We start from the raw sequence: 14,520 nt of genomic DNA on the forward strand, positions 1-14,520 counted from the left end.
ACACTTCACATCCTGACCTATTACCATTCCTACCATATTTATATACTATTGGGATACGTACATTTTTTTAAAAATAAATTGCATATCCACCAAGCCAACCCAAAGCGTTTCAACTTATATAAAGTCTTCATCGGAGTCTTCATCAGGGAGTAAGGAAGTGGAAGCAATCAAAGATATGAACGTGACTGGATGTCCAGACCAACAGGTAATGGCTCAGTGGTGCGGACCACAGGGGTCTCAACCCAACTCAGACCTCAAGCCCCACCGAAAGATCAATGGCTATCAAGGAGAAGGCAACAGAGGCGGCAGAAGAGCAAAATGCCACAAAATATAGGTGTAAACCTGGATGGTAAACAACCGCAGCAAAAGGAGAGCAATCCGCTGTAAAGCCATACAGCATGGGTTGACAGCATGGACTCCCATCTTTAAGCTAAAAAAAAATGTTTCCTCTAAATTGGAAAAGGTAAGATCAAATTCTGAACAGGCGGATTATATAAACTGACTTAAAGTTCTAGAAGTTGTCCCCAAAAAATATGAAAAGATATGGTCCTGCTGGACTGAGACACAAAGCTCTATGACACTGGATATATAGTCACTCAACTCTTACACCTTAACCGGTTGCCAACCAGCGCGCGACGATGTACATCGGCACAATGGCACGGCTATGCAAAATGGACATACAGGTACGTCCCCTTTAAGACATGGCATTGTGGGTGCGTATGCCCGCCACGTACTCCGTGGCCGTAACTCGATGTCCACCGGTGTCCTGCGATCGTGTCCCGGAGCGGCAGAACGGAGAGATGCCTATGTAAACAAGGCATTTCCCTGCTCTGCCTAGTGACATGATAGGGATCTACTGCTCCCTGTCATCGGGAGCAGTGATTGCTGTCATGTCAGTGGTAGCCAACCCCCCCACAGTTAGAATCACTCCCTAGGACACACTTAACCCCTTGATCGTCCCCTAGTCTTTAACCCTTTCCCTGCCAGTGTCCTTTACACAGTAATCGGTGCATAAAATAGTTTCAAAAGTGTCCGATGTGTCCGCCATAATGTCGCAGTCATGATAAAAATCTGAGAGCACCACCATTACTAATATAAAAAGATAATAGTAAAATTGCCATAAATCTATCCCCTATTTTGTAGACCTTATAACTTTTGCGCAAACCAATCAATATACGCTTATTGCGTTTTTTATTTTTACCAAAAATATGTAGAAGAATACGTATCAGCCAAAACTGAGGAAAACATTTTTATATATTTTTTTGGGGGATATTTAGTATAGCAAAATGAAAAAAAAAAGGCTTTTTTTTTTTTCAAAATTGTCACAATTTTTTTGTTTATAGCGCAAAAAATAAAAACCGCAGAGGGGATCAAATACAACCAAAAGAAATCTCTATTTGTGAGGGAAAAAAAAGGACGTTTGGGAGCAACGTCGCACGGCCGCGCAATTGTCAGATAAAGCGACGCAGTGCCGAATCGCAAAAAGTGCCCTGGTCAGGAAGGGGGTAAAAATCTTCCGGGGCTGAAGCGGTTAAAGTTCTAGAAGTTGTCCCCAAAAAAAATGTGAAAAGATATGGTCCTGCTGGACTGAGACACAAAGCTCTACGGCGCTGGATATATAGTTACTCTACTCTAATGCCCCAGACACACGAGCGGATTTTCCGTCAGAAAAAACTTGGATGGTTTTTCTGACGAAATTCCACTCAAGCTTGGCTTGCCTACACACAGTCCCACAAGGGCGGCACAGTGGTGTAGTGGTTAGCACTCTCACTTAGCAATAAGAAGGGTCGCTGGTTCAAATCCCAACCACGACACTACCTGCCTGGAGTTTGCATGTTCTCCCTGTGCCTGGTGGGTTTCCTCCAGGTACTCTGGTTTCCTCCCACATCCCAAAGACATGCAGGTAGGTTAATTGGCTTCTGTCCGAAATTGGCCTTAGTATATGAATGGGGACCTTGGATTGTGGGCTCCTTGAGGGTAGGGACTGATGTGAGTGTGCAATGTACAGGGATAGGGGTAGACACTCACTCAGGTTGAACTGGATGGACTGGTGTCTTTATTCAACCTTACTATCTATGAAACTATGAAAAGTTCCCTGAACTTTCGACCGTCAAGAAGGCGGCAACACCACGCCAAGCCAAGGAAATTAAGTTCAATGCTTCCGAGCATGCGTCAAATTGTTTCCGAGCATGCGCAGGAATTTTGCGCGTCAAAATTTGAACAGACGATCTGAACTTTTTAAGACCGAAAAATAGAGAACCTGCTCTAAATCTTTTGCTGGGGGGAATTCCACCAGCGAAAGTCCGATGGAGTGTACACGCGGTCTGAATTTCTGACCAAAAGCTCACATCGGACTTTTGCTGGGGGGAATTTCCGATCGTGTTTACGGGGCAGTACACCTTAATGGACTGGAAACTAGTAAGGTCTGTACAAACCAACAGAGTGAAGAAGTAGAAGACACGGTGGGGGGGGGGGGGGGGTATATGTTCTTCAGGTTTATTGATGATATACAATTACCATGACCTGTGAAATGTGCAAATAATACACTATACCGGCTCGCAATGATCTCTTTGTTTCTTTTATTTTTTGTATCAAGCAACAAGATGTCTTTTGGTTGGAATATTCTGCATTACTATCAGATTGTATATGAGCGTTTAGACACCTCTAATGCTCTGTACACACGGTCGGAATTTCCGACGAAAAATGTGCGATCGGATTGTGTTGTCGGAAAATCCGATCGCGTGTGTGGGCTCCATCTGACTTTTTCCATCGGAATTTCCGACACACAAAGTTTGAGAGCTGGATATAAAAGTTTTCCGACAACAAAATCCGATCGTTTAAATTCCGATCGTGTAGTAGAGAATTCCAACGGACAAAGTGCCACGCACACGCTCAGAAAAAATTACGAGAGGAAAGCTATCGGCTACTGGCCCGTTTATAGTCCCGTCGTACGTGGTTTACATCACCTCGTTAAGAACAATCAGATTTTCTGACAACTTTGTCCGACCGTGTGTATGCAAGACAAGTTTGGCACAAAATCCGTTGGAAAAAAATCTGATGGATTTTGTTGCCGGAATGTCCGACCGTGTGTACAAGGCATTATACTTGGAGAATGTGGATGTAGGAAAGGGTGCCTAATAAAAGTAAAATTGTGACATGAAGTTACCAATGTCTCGAGTAGTTGAATATAATACATAGAAGTATTGCAACAAAGCTTTATTGAAAAAAAAAAATTTTTGGATAAAAAATTCTGTATATTAACAGGAATTTTACAAAAAATACCACAATAAAGGATAAAAATATTCAATCCACTCAGTTTGAATTGCTGGTCAAGAAAGTCCCGACATGTTTCGCCATAACCATGGCTTCTTCAGGGGAACCAGTTCTTTAACCACTTGCAGACCGGACCATTTTGCTGGTCAAAGACCAGACCACTTTTTGCGATTCGGCACTGCGTCGCTTTAACTGACAATTGCGCGGTCGTGCGACTTGGCTCCCAAACAAAATTGACATCCTTTTTTTCCCACAAATAGAGCTTTCTTTTGGTGGTATTTGATCACCCCTGCGGTTTTTATTTTTTGCGCTATAAACAAAAATAGAGCGACAATTTTGAAAAAAACGCATTATTTTTTACTTTTTGTTATAATAAATATCCCCCAAAAATATATAAAAAAACATTTTTTTCCCTCAGTTGAGGCCGATACGTATTATTCTACATATTTTTGGTTAAAAAAATCGCAATAAGCAATTATTGATTGGTTTGCGCAAAAGTTATAGCGTTTACAAAATAGGGATACTTTTATAGCATTTTTATTAATAATTTTTTTATTCTTTTTTTTTTTTACTAGTAATGGCGGCGATCAGCGATTTGTATTGTGACTGCGACATTGTGGGGGACCCATCGGACATTTCTGACACATTTTTGGGACCATTGTCATTTATACAGTAATCACTGCTATATAAATGCAGTGATTCCTGTGTAAATGACACTGGCAGTGAAGGGGTTAACCAGTGGGTGGCAGTGTAGGGGTTAAGTGTTCCTAGGGGTGTGTTACTAACTGTGGGGGGGGGTTGGGCTTTCATTTAGTGAACACTGATCTCTGCTCCAATCACATGGATCAGAGATCAGCGTCACTAGTTGCTAGGCAGAATGGAGAAATGCTGTTTACACGGCATTTCCTCCATTCGGCCGCTCCGTGAGACGATCGCGGGGATGGCCGCGGCGATCGAGTCCGCGGGTCACGCGACCGGACTCACGGGGGTCCCGACCAGCGTGGGAGCGTTCTGCCGGCGGCGCGCTCCCGATGGCAGGGCGGCATTGAATATTGGACGTACCTGTACGCCAATATGCCTGCCCGTGCCATTCTGTCGACGTACATCGTCGTGCGCTGGTCGGGAAGTGGTTAACCCAAAGGAGAATGAATAGCAACTAAAGATAATAATAAACAATACATAGTTATTTACATAAATAATGCATAATAATATACCGCCAAACGACTCCCGCCGAAATAGTTTACATAGATTAATAAATACAAAAGAGCCCACAAAAATGAATTGTTCTAAATATTGATTAGACTACAATTAGATACATACCCCTGGCTCATCCGTGGGCCCACAGTCGATGGAGCTATCCCAAAAAAGGGGAAAAAAAGAATGGAACAACCAAGCCTTAGGTCTCACCTATAGTGATTGCAGGGGGCAGAGAGGAGGCTAATCAATATAAATTGTAGATTAAAAAAATCTAAGATCAAGAATCAAATAGTATATATAAAGAGAACGATTTATTGGGTTAGACCTTGGGAATGCAGAAGAGATATATATCTCACATATATACCGATCAGGATTGATATAGACAAGTACATGTCGGGAACGCTGGGAGTTTGAAAAGGTTTATGATGAAAAGGACGTGGTGTCAGATAGCCTAAATACAGACGAAATAAGGGGGATTGTATATAAAAAAGTTCCCTAATAAAACAGAAATACAGAAAAAAAAAAGGCATTATACTTATTTCTACATATGATGATTTAAAAAAATGTCTCATCTATCTAAAATGAAAACCTGGCGAAGGAGTTTAAAATTTCAAGCAGTCCCGAGACGGACGATATTTCTGTGCGGTTCTTCTTCGGTGACGGTTCATGGCTTGAAGCCCTTTCTGGACAGGATTTTCTGAAGAGCTCCCATCAGGTCACTGTTTCTCAGGGCGTATATAATCGGGTTTAGGAGAGGGGTGAAAACTGTATAAAACACAGAAACCAGTCTGCCTACAAGAAAGTTCTTAGTTTTGAGTTGAAAGTAGTTGAAAAGGCCAGCCCCATAAAAGATGAAGACCACCGTGAGGTGGGAGCTGCAGGTGGAGTAGGCTTTCCGTCTTCCATCCACCAGTTTAATTTTCAGGATGGTTTTGAAAATGTAGACATAGGAGAGGAACGTAATGAGGAAGCTAGTGATCCCAATGCTTACAGATTCAAAATATAAAATGAAATAATTGAGGAAAGTGTTGGAACATGACAACTGAATCAATTGATACAATTCACAGAACAAGCCCGGGATGGTGGTGGCTTCGGGGAAGGACAATCTCAGCGCACAAAGTGCGTGTGCCAAGCAACAAACACATCTGAAGACCCAGAAAAAGGACGCTATCTGAACACACAAGTGAACGTTTATCATGGTCGTGTAACGCAACGGATGACAGATGGCAACATAGCGATCGTAGGACATCGCTGTAAGTATGGAGGACTCGGTGCTGGCAAACCAGGTGAAGAGGAAGACCTGGATGATGCAAGTTGGGTAGGAAATCAGCCTGTTTCCAGTAAAGATGTCAAAAGAAAAATGAGATATTGAAATCGAGGAGTTGAAGATGTCTAAAACCGAGAGGTTTCCCAAGAAAAAGTACATCGGGGTCTGAAGGTGAAAGTCCGAGACCACCAGGAAAATGATGAGAAGGTTTCCGGCCAGGGTGGCCAGATAGATGAGGAGGATCAGCAGAAATACCGGGATCTGAGAATCTGTGAGGTCCGACAGGCCAAGCAAAATGAATTCAGGCTGAGAAGTTTGGTTTCCCATTCGAATTAAAATATTCACTGAGAGAGGAGCGATAACGCGAGGATTCGGGAAGACACTGTCCTGGAGAAGACCCTGTTCACTGGACTAGAGAAGGACCACATCAAGATTTTAAAAGCAAATAAAATGCAGTTAATTTATTTTATACTTTAGATCAATTTGAATGTTTTGTACTGAACTAGAAACAAAATGAGTATCAAAATTTGTGTTACATCTGCTTCACTGAAAAAAAAAAAAAAAGGTTAAAAAAATATAGACATTTATTTTTGGGAACGTTCTAAACTTTGTAGCTTTTTGCATATTCTATAAAAACCAAACTGCAGCTTTTTTTTTTTTTTTTTAATACTTTAACCACTTCAATACCGGGGGGCACTTAAACACCTTCCTGCCCAGACCAATTTTGAGCTTTCAGCGCTGTCTCACTTTGAATGACAATTGCGCGGTCATGCTACACTGTACCCAAATGAAATTTGTATCATTTTTTTTCCCACAAGTAGAGCTTTCTTTTGGTGGTATTTGATCACCTCTACAGTTTTTATTTTTTGCTAAACAAATAAAAAAATACCGAAAATTTTGAAAAAAAAATGTTTTTTTTTTGTTTCAGTTTCAAAACTTTGCAAATAAGTAAGTTTTCTCCTTCACTGATGGGCACTGATGGGGTTACACTGATGGGCAATGATAAGGCGGCACTGATGGGCACCGATGAGGTGGCACCAATGAAGTGGCACTGATGAGGTGGCATTGATAGAAACCGATATGTGGCACTGATGGGTGGCACTGATGGGCGACACGGATGGGCACTGATAGGTGGCACAAATTGGCATGGATAAGTGGCACAGGTGGGCATGGGTTAGGCGGCACAGGTGGGCATGGGTAGGTGGCACAGGTGGGCATGAGTAGGCGGCACAGGTGGGCATGGGTAGGTGGCACAGGTGGGCATGGGTAGGCAGCACAGGTGGGCATGGGTAGGCACTGATAAGCGGCACAGATGGGAACTGATAGGCGGCATTGTATTATAATATATTGCACTAATGGATGCCAATCAGTGCCAATCAATAATGCATGCCAATCAGTGATGCCCATTGTGGGCACTGATTGGCATCCATTATGGGCACTGATTGGCATCCATTGTGGCACTGACTAGAATCCCTGGTGGTCTAGGGTGGCATACCTTGTCCTTGGCATCCCTGGTGGTCTGGTGGCATCCCTGGTGGTCCAGTGTGGGCATCCTCGGGGGGGCTGTGCTGATAATCGATCAGCACAGACCCCCCCGTCAGAGGAGCAGCCGATCGGCACTCCTCTACTCGCGTCTGACAGACGAGAGTGAGGAAAAGCCGATCACCGGCTTTTCCTATTTACACTGTGATCAGCCGTGATTGGACACGGCTGATCACGTGGTAAAGAGTCTCCGTCGTAGACTCTTTACCGAGATCGTAGTTGCCGGGTGTCAGACTGACACCCCGCAACAACGATCGCCGCGATGCGCGCCCCCGGGGGCGCGCAGCGGCTCATAATTCTGATCACGTCATATGACGTCCGGTCAGGATTATGAAACCACTTTGCCACCGTCCATTTGCTATAGGGCGGGCGGCAAGTGGTTAAGATATGTCCATGTGATCAGATCCAGTAATCAATAATAAGAAAACATGTAACAACATTTCTTAGCCCTTGTACACACGGTCGGACATTCCGACAGAAAATGTCCGATCGGACCGTGTTGTCGGATAATCCGACTGTGTGTGTGGGCAGGGCTGGACTGGGACAAAAATTTGGCCCTGGACTTCATCCTGACTGGCCCACTTTAATTTTGCAAACACGCACAAAAACAAGTGAACAAGTGAAGTGGGAGGGCTAACATCATACGGGAATATCGCTACATCCTCATTGGCTGGAATTTTAGAAACCGGTTTTGCTGCACAACCATTGGCTGCCTTTCAGCAATGCAGCAGTGCTGAGGCTGAGCCAGGTTGCGCACTATGAAGTGAGGCGATGGGCATTGCAGATGACAGGTCTCTCTCATGTCGGCCAGACATGGCCAACCCTGATAACCACCCAAGCCCCCCCCCCCCTCCCTCTTCACTGTCCATTAGCCGTTCTACTTTATTTCTCTTATAGGCAGTAGACAGTGGTGACTCTAGGAACAATATATATGGGCAGATAACATACCACAGTCAAAACTGTGGGGGGGGGGGGAAATGATAATTTTTCATGGTATAACTACTTGAAATCCAGTGACATACTGGAGAATATAGTGTATATATATAGTGTATATAGTGCAGGAATGTGGAAAAGAAAAAAACTTGGATAAAAATGTGGCCATACACAAGGGCAAAATGGGGCTAAACTGTAACTATATCAAGCCATTCTAGATCTAAGCTAAATGAATAAGGCCTTCACCCTTCACCATTACAAATTGGCAGCATTGTCAAACTGCACTCCCTATAATGTGTGGACCTCATTGAGCTGCTATAAATCTCAATGCCTATACCTAAAATAATGATATATTCAATATCACGAATAGAAGTCTCCCTGAAAATCTCCACAGAAATATCCTTCTGCATCCACCAAGAATGAGTTTAGCAGCATTCCATTAATATAATGTACATCTCAGCCATCACTGGGCATATACAGAGGGGATCTCATGCAGTGTACATGGTCTGAGTAAAAGAAAATGAGTGCATCATAATACTGCTCTTATTAGACCTGTCAGTAGAAAGCAGATACGTTATTCCTTATGTCAATTTACCGCAACCCAACATGAGAGCATGGAGTAAGGGCCAGATCACACTGCTGCGATGTCAGAGATCGGATGTGATTCACACCGCACTGCAGTGAAAATCACATGCGATATTCTGTGCGATGCGATTTCAGCCAAAAAGATTGTATGGCTGAATTTGCATCGAATTTGCACAGAACCTGCAGCAGAATCGGATCACATGGGTGTTCACACACATGTGATCTGATTCCTGTCCGAGTTTGCAGATCATCCTGCGATTTGTGAACTGATTTGGGGGTGTCATTAACTATAACTGACACTCCCGGCAGTTGGCATAGGGCAGTGTTAACTGCCGCCTGGAAACATGCGATGCGGGAACCTGCAGTGGATTTGCAAGGTTCCCACATCACAGCAGTGTGAACTGAGCCCTAATAGATCATTGGAGAAATAAATGGTTTAAACATATAGCACATCCATAGAGACCCAGCCAATGCTGCTTGTGACTTGACTAGAGTCCCGATGTGGTTCTTATCAATGGCATAAGACACTGCGGCTCTACTATATGCAGGGCAGGACTTAGGGTGGTGGGGGCCCCCGGGGCTTGAGTCACCTTTGGGCCCTACCTTCTATACATTACCGTATTTATTGGCTTATAACATGTGCTGGCGTATAACACACACCCCAAACTTACATTTAAACGCCCATTAATGCAGCCTTATCAGTGTCCATCTGCAGCCTTGTCAGTGTAGTCTTGTCATTTGCAGTCTTGAAGTTTAAAAATGGCGCCGCCAAGATACAGAGTCCTGTGTATCTCGGCGGCTCCCGGGTCCTCTTGGCGGCTCTCGCAGTCCCGAGCAGAGCCAAGAGTAGCCAAGTACTCGGCTCAGCTCACAGTCATGCCCAGTCCCTGTGTTATGTCCATCATAGGGCAGGACTGGGCGTGACTGTCAGCGGTGCCGAGTACACAGACCATGTATCTTGGCAGGGCCCCCTATTGGGCGGGGCCCATGGGCTTGAGCCCAGTCAAGCCCAATGGTAAGTCCTGCCCTGACTATATGGTAAAATAATGTTATCTCTCCACATTTCAAACACATCCTGATTACTGACCCTCAGGTAATGATTCTGGGCACTCAGATCAACCACACCAGAACCCCAAATTGAAGCGGCAATACAGCAAAACTTGCAAACTAAGATAAGGGGAGAGAGAAGCTGCCACAGACTCTAGAAACGAACCCCTTCAGTCACTATGGAGGGTGACTGCACTGTTACAAAGTTAACCCCTATGGGTTCCCAGCTTTCATTCAAATCTAGTTTTGTTTCATGTTACAGTGATTACCACTAAAACTGATCCTCACACATTTTGCTGATCCATTGATCTGGTGTTGCTGATGTCCCCTCAGGCTCTTTTTGCTTTGTTTTCCCCATTGGTCAAAACTGTGCTGTAGTTCGGGAGCTAGAATGGGTATGCCTGATGTCACCTGACATAGTGGCAGCTGCCTGCAGATCCCGAACAGCAAGAGATAGCAGGGAAATGAGCAGTGGGGACACAGGCATAGGAAGGTCTGCTCTCTCTCTCTCTGGGGTCCCTCAGACAACACTCAGGCAGTGCAGAAAAGTTGGGCACGGGCAGCAGAAGAAGAGGATCGCACACAGCACTTCCTCTCTAAGAGCATGTCCCCGGAGCAGAGGAGGAGGTGGGTGGAGCTAAGCACTCGGCGCGGAGGAGGAGAAACTTAAACCCTGCTCCGCTGTGAATGCTGGGCCGTCTCAGCCTCCTTCTGTGTCTGACGTCACTGGTTGCTACACGCTAGGCGGTAGGTGGCTAGCAACCAGTTTGAAAATCTCACTTGAGAGACAAAATTTGTGCCTGTGTCAGCTATGTGGCGGCCAGAGGAAGATGTGGGGACGCAGGTACCTACTACACAAAAAAAGAAGAAGGCATTTCTGTCACTGAAACATGCCCACTGAGCCATCGGCCCACCGGGAAACTCCCGGTAGTCCCGATGGCCAGTACATGCCTGTGTGTGGGCTCCATCGGACTGTTTCCGTCGGAATATCCGACGGACCAAGTTTGAGAGCTGGGCTATAAAACTTTCAGACAACATGATCCGATCGGACTTTGTCCGATTGTGTGTAGAGAATTCCGATCGAACAAAGTGCCACGCATACTCAGACTAGCTACTAGCCTGAACGTATTCCCGTCGTAAGGAAATAACGTCATCACGTTACAAACGATCTGATTTTCTGACAACTCTGTCCGACCGTGTGTATGCAACACCAGTTTCGGACAAAATCCGTCAGATAAAATCCGACAGATTTTGTTGTTGGAATGTCCGACCCGTGTGTACAAGGGCTTATACGTTTCAGTTCATACAATGATCGGGTGGTGATCAGAGCCCAGACAAGTCTATGCTTCATAATCACTTCCTGGATGTATCATTATAACTTCACACGGTAACATCATTCTGTAAAAGGTGGAAGGATTTATATATCTGAGTCGTATATGATCACTATACCTGGAAGTTCCTTAAATATACTTATTTTACTCATATATAGCTCTGACATATATCCCAGTTCTGTATAAAGAACACTGAGCCAGTCACATCAGTCTCTGTGCTAGATGGGCTAACACTCTAATGTTCCCCTCCCCCTAAAATCACATCGGTCTTTGTATATCTAATGCCGCGTACACACGACTGGACCTTTTCGACCGACTTGGAATCCGTCGTACAATTCGATCGTGTGTGGGCTCCAGTGGGCTTTTTCTTACCAAAAGTCCCGGCGGACCTAGAAATAAAACTTGCTTCAAATCTTTCCGACGGACTCGAGTCCGGTCGAAAAAAAATTTGGTTGCGTGTACGCGGCATCACACCCAGTAAAAAGGAACCTGATAATATTAGAATCCATATTTGAATAAGAATGATTTGTTCGTTATTGATTTGATATCATTTGATCATCTGATTATTGATTGTAAAGTCATCAATAAAAGGCAGATTTCAGTGATGGAACTAAACATCCTCCATCCATCCGAGTTGCAGTGTGATCGGTCACCTCCTCATCTCATCTATGGAGCTCTAATTTCTTTTTTTTTTTTTTTTGTTTACAAACTTTTTATTTGGTACAAATAGTGGTATAAAGGGTGATATCACATATCGAGATAAATACAGAGTAAAGGAGTACTATGGTGATATATACAGTGAGGGATCAAAATATTTTTTTTAATACGAGAGGTACAAAGTTTGTTTGGTTTATGTTTTATGTTTTTTTTTTTTTTCTTGCTCTGTGTTTATTTTATTTTTTATTTTTAAATAAATAAATAAATATATATATATATATATATATATATATATATATATATATATATATATATATATATAATATATATTATATATATTATATTATATTTTATATATATATTATTTATATATATATATATATATATATATATATATATATATATATATATATATATATATATATATATATATATATATATATATATATATATATATATATATATATATATATATATATATATATATATATATATATATAATTAAAAAAAAAATATATATATATATATATATATATACTATTTGATAATTCTTTATATTTAGTAATTTAGTTGCTATAGTTTTGCTAAATTATTTGATAAAAAAAAAAAAAAGATCTGTAACATGATAAGGAGGAAAAGCAGCAATTCTCAGGGGTGTCGGTGTAAAGCTCGATGTGATCGTTTTTATGACTCGTAGAGTAAAAACTGAACTCCACAACAGATCATCATTACAGGTCCTCTTTTCTGAGGAATACACAGACCGGGGTCATCGGATTTCTGGAATTCTCTTTCACCATCCCAAACTGATGTACTGTAGGAGCCAATCAGAATATAACAGGGACGTGTGATAAGAAACAATGAGGGAGATTTACTAAAACTGGAGCACAGAGAATCTGGAGCAGCCAATCAGGTTCTAGCTTTCTAGCTTCAGACTGTTCAACTAAGCTTTCACAAAAAAAACCTGGAAACTGATTGGTTACTATGCACAGCTGCCCCAGATCCCATGTGCTTTAGTAAATCCCCCCCCCCCCCCCCATTGCAAGCACTCACCTGTATGTTCAGAATCTCTTATTGATGATGGGTGGGGTCTGTGTATGGGAATACAGGGGATGGAGATGAGGAATATATAACACTGTATAATTATCAGGAAGGATCGATCACCTTGTAGAAGAATAGTTCATGTATAAAACAGCCAGAACCTTCCTGTTCTAGACAGATACAATGGGGTTGAGTTACCAAAGGCAAATCCACCTTGTACTAAAAGTGCACTTGGAAGTGCAGTCACTGTAAATCTGAGGGGAAGATCTGAAATGAGGGGAAGCTCTGATGATTTTATCATCCAATCATGTGCAAGCTAAAATGCTGTTTTTTATTTTCCTTGCATGTCCTCCTCGGAAGTACAGCGATTGCACTTCCAAGTGCAAGTTGGATTTGCCTTTAGTAAATAAACCTCCCCGTGTCCTGTAGAGGTCTTGTTATCAGGTCTTGTGTTGGTCGGGTTCCTTCAGCCAGTTCTATAGAGGAGATCGGAGTGTCAGGTAGAGATGACACACAGGTTCCCCCGACAAACAGGTTCTCCCCCCACCCTGCACCACCTCACCGTGTATAAAAGCATTCAGCATCTCCCGGAGATCTCCATCCACATCCCCCCCCCGTGTCTCATTACACTGCCGAGATCTCACTGAGGCCTCATGACACAAGACAATCCAAAAATATCTTTGTGTTTATTTTTATTTTTTTATAGAAATGTTTTCTTCTCTTTGCTGTTATTGTGAATAATGTAAAATCTACTTAAAGCAGGGTCTCCATCTATTTTATTTTTATTTTTTTATAAATCTTATATTTCATGGGAGAAGGATGGAGGATATTTTCATAAGACTTGAGGTCAATGTTCTGTGAAGGACACTCAAGTTCTTCCACCCCAAACTCTTCCACTCATGAATTTTGGAGCTGAATTTTTACATAGGACATAGTCATGCTGGAAGAGAAGAAAAGGTCTTGTCCGAACTTTTTTCTTTCAATTTTTTTTTATTATTTTGTATTCATATAAGTACAACAATGAACAGAGCGAACTTAGAAAACGATATGTGTACAGAATTAGAAAAAATGTGCCGCAAGGCTAGAAGCTTACTAGTACATCATGCAGGTTGCACAGAGGTTAAACCTGAGTGGTGACATGAGGATATTGGGAGTCCCGGAGCAGAGGATCGGTGCAGGGACAGCATGACATGTGCGGACTGCACAGTCACGCTGTCAGGGGGGCTGAGGCATGTTCCCTTTAAGAAAAGGGGAGGTGCCTCAGCAAGAGATGTGATCGCCGGGAAAGGAAGGAGGCGAGGGGGAGGAAGTGACGTCAGTCGTGAGCGGCGGGGAGAGAGATTCCCACCCACCCTCCCTTATGTAGAGTTTATTTAATAGGGGCAGTAGTAGAGGGCTGGGCAGTGGTTTGGGACTGTGAGGAGGAGGAGGAGATGTATGTTATATGGAGATATAACATGGTTGTTACCCAGCTGGGGTATCAGGAACCTTCCGGTTACAAGGGGTTAACCAGGAAGGGGTGAAAAAGGTAGGTCACTGCGAAGGTTGGGTACCGTCTTACAGTCAGGGGGTTGCGACTGGAGACCTAAAGTTGATATGAAGTTTGTCGCAGTGACCAGTGGTGTGTGTTCCCCTCCAAGACCCATAAAA

At 43.1% G+C, this 14,520-nt stretch overlaps 1 protein-coding gene across 1 annotated transcript; it reads right to left on the reverse strand.

The window, feature by feature from the left end:
* Positions 1-4,295: 4,295 nt before the first annotated feature.
* Positions 4,296-13,406, reverse strand: LOC143925303 (olfactory receptor 7C1-like). The gene is made up of 2 exons (XM_077449885.1): positions 12,883-13,406; positions 4,296-6,283 (listed from the first exon to the last, which is right to left on the reverse strand). Exon 2 carries the CDS (start codon positions 6,062-6,064, stop codon positions 5,135-5,137), a length of 930 nt encoding a protein of 309 aa, XP_077306011.1. The 5' UTR covers positions 6,065-6,283; positions 12,883-13,406; the 3' UTR covers positions 4,296-5,134.
* Between the last annotated feature and the right edge of the window lie 1,114 nt (positions 13,407-14,520).

This window comes from Lithobates pipiens, unplaced genomic scaffold (genome assembly GCF_037356315.1).
Source record: "Lithobates pipiens isolate NorthernLeopardFrog02 unplaced genomic scaffold, aLitPip1_a1.2 Scaffold_22, whole genome shotgun sequence".
Taxonomy (NCBI): Eukaryota; Metazoa; Chordata; class Amphibia; order Anura; family Ranidae; genus Lithobates; species Lithobates pipiens.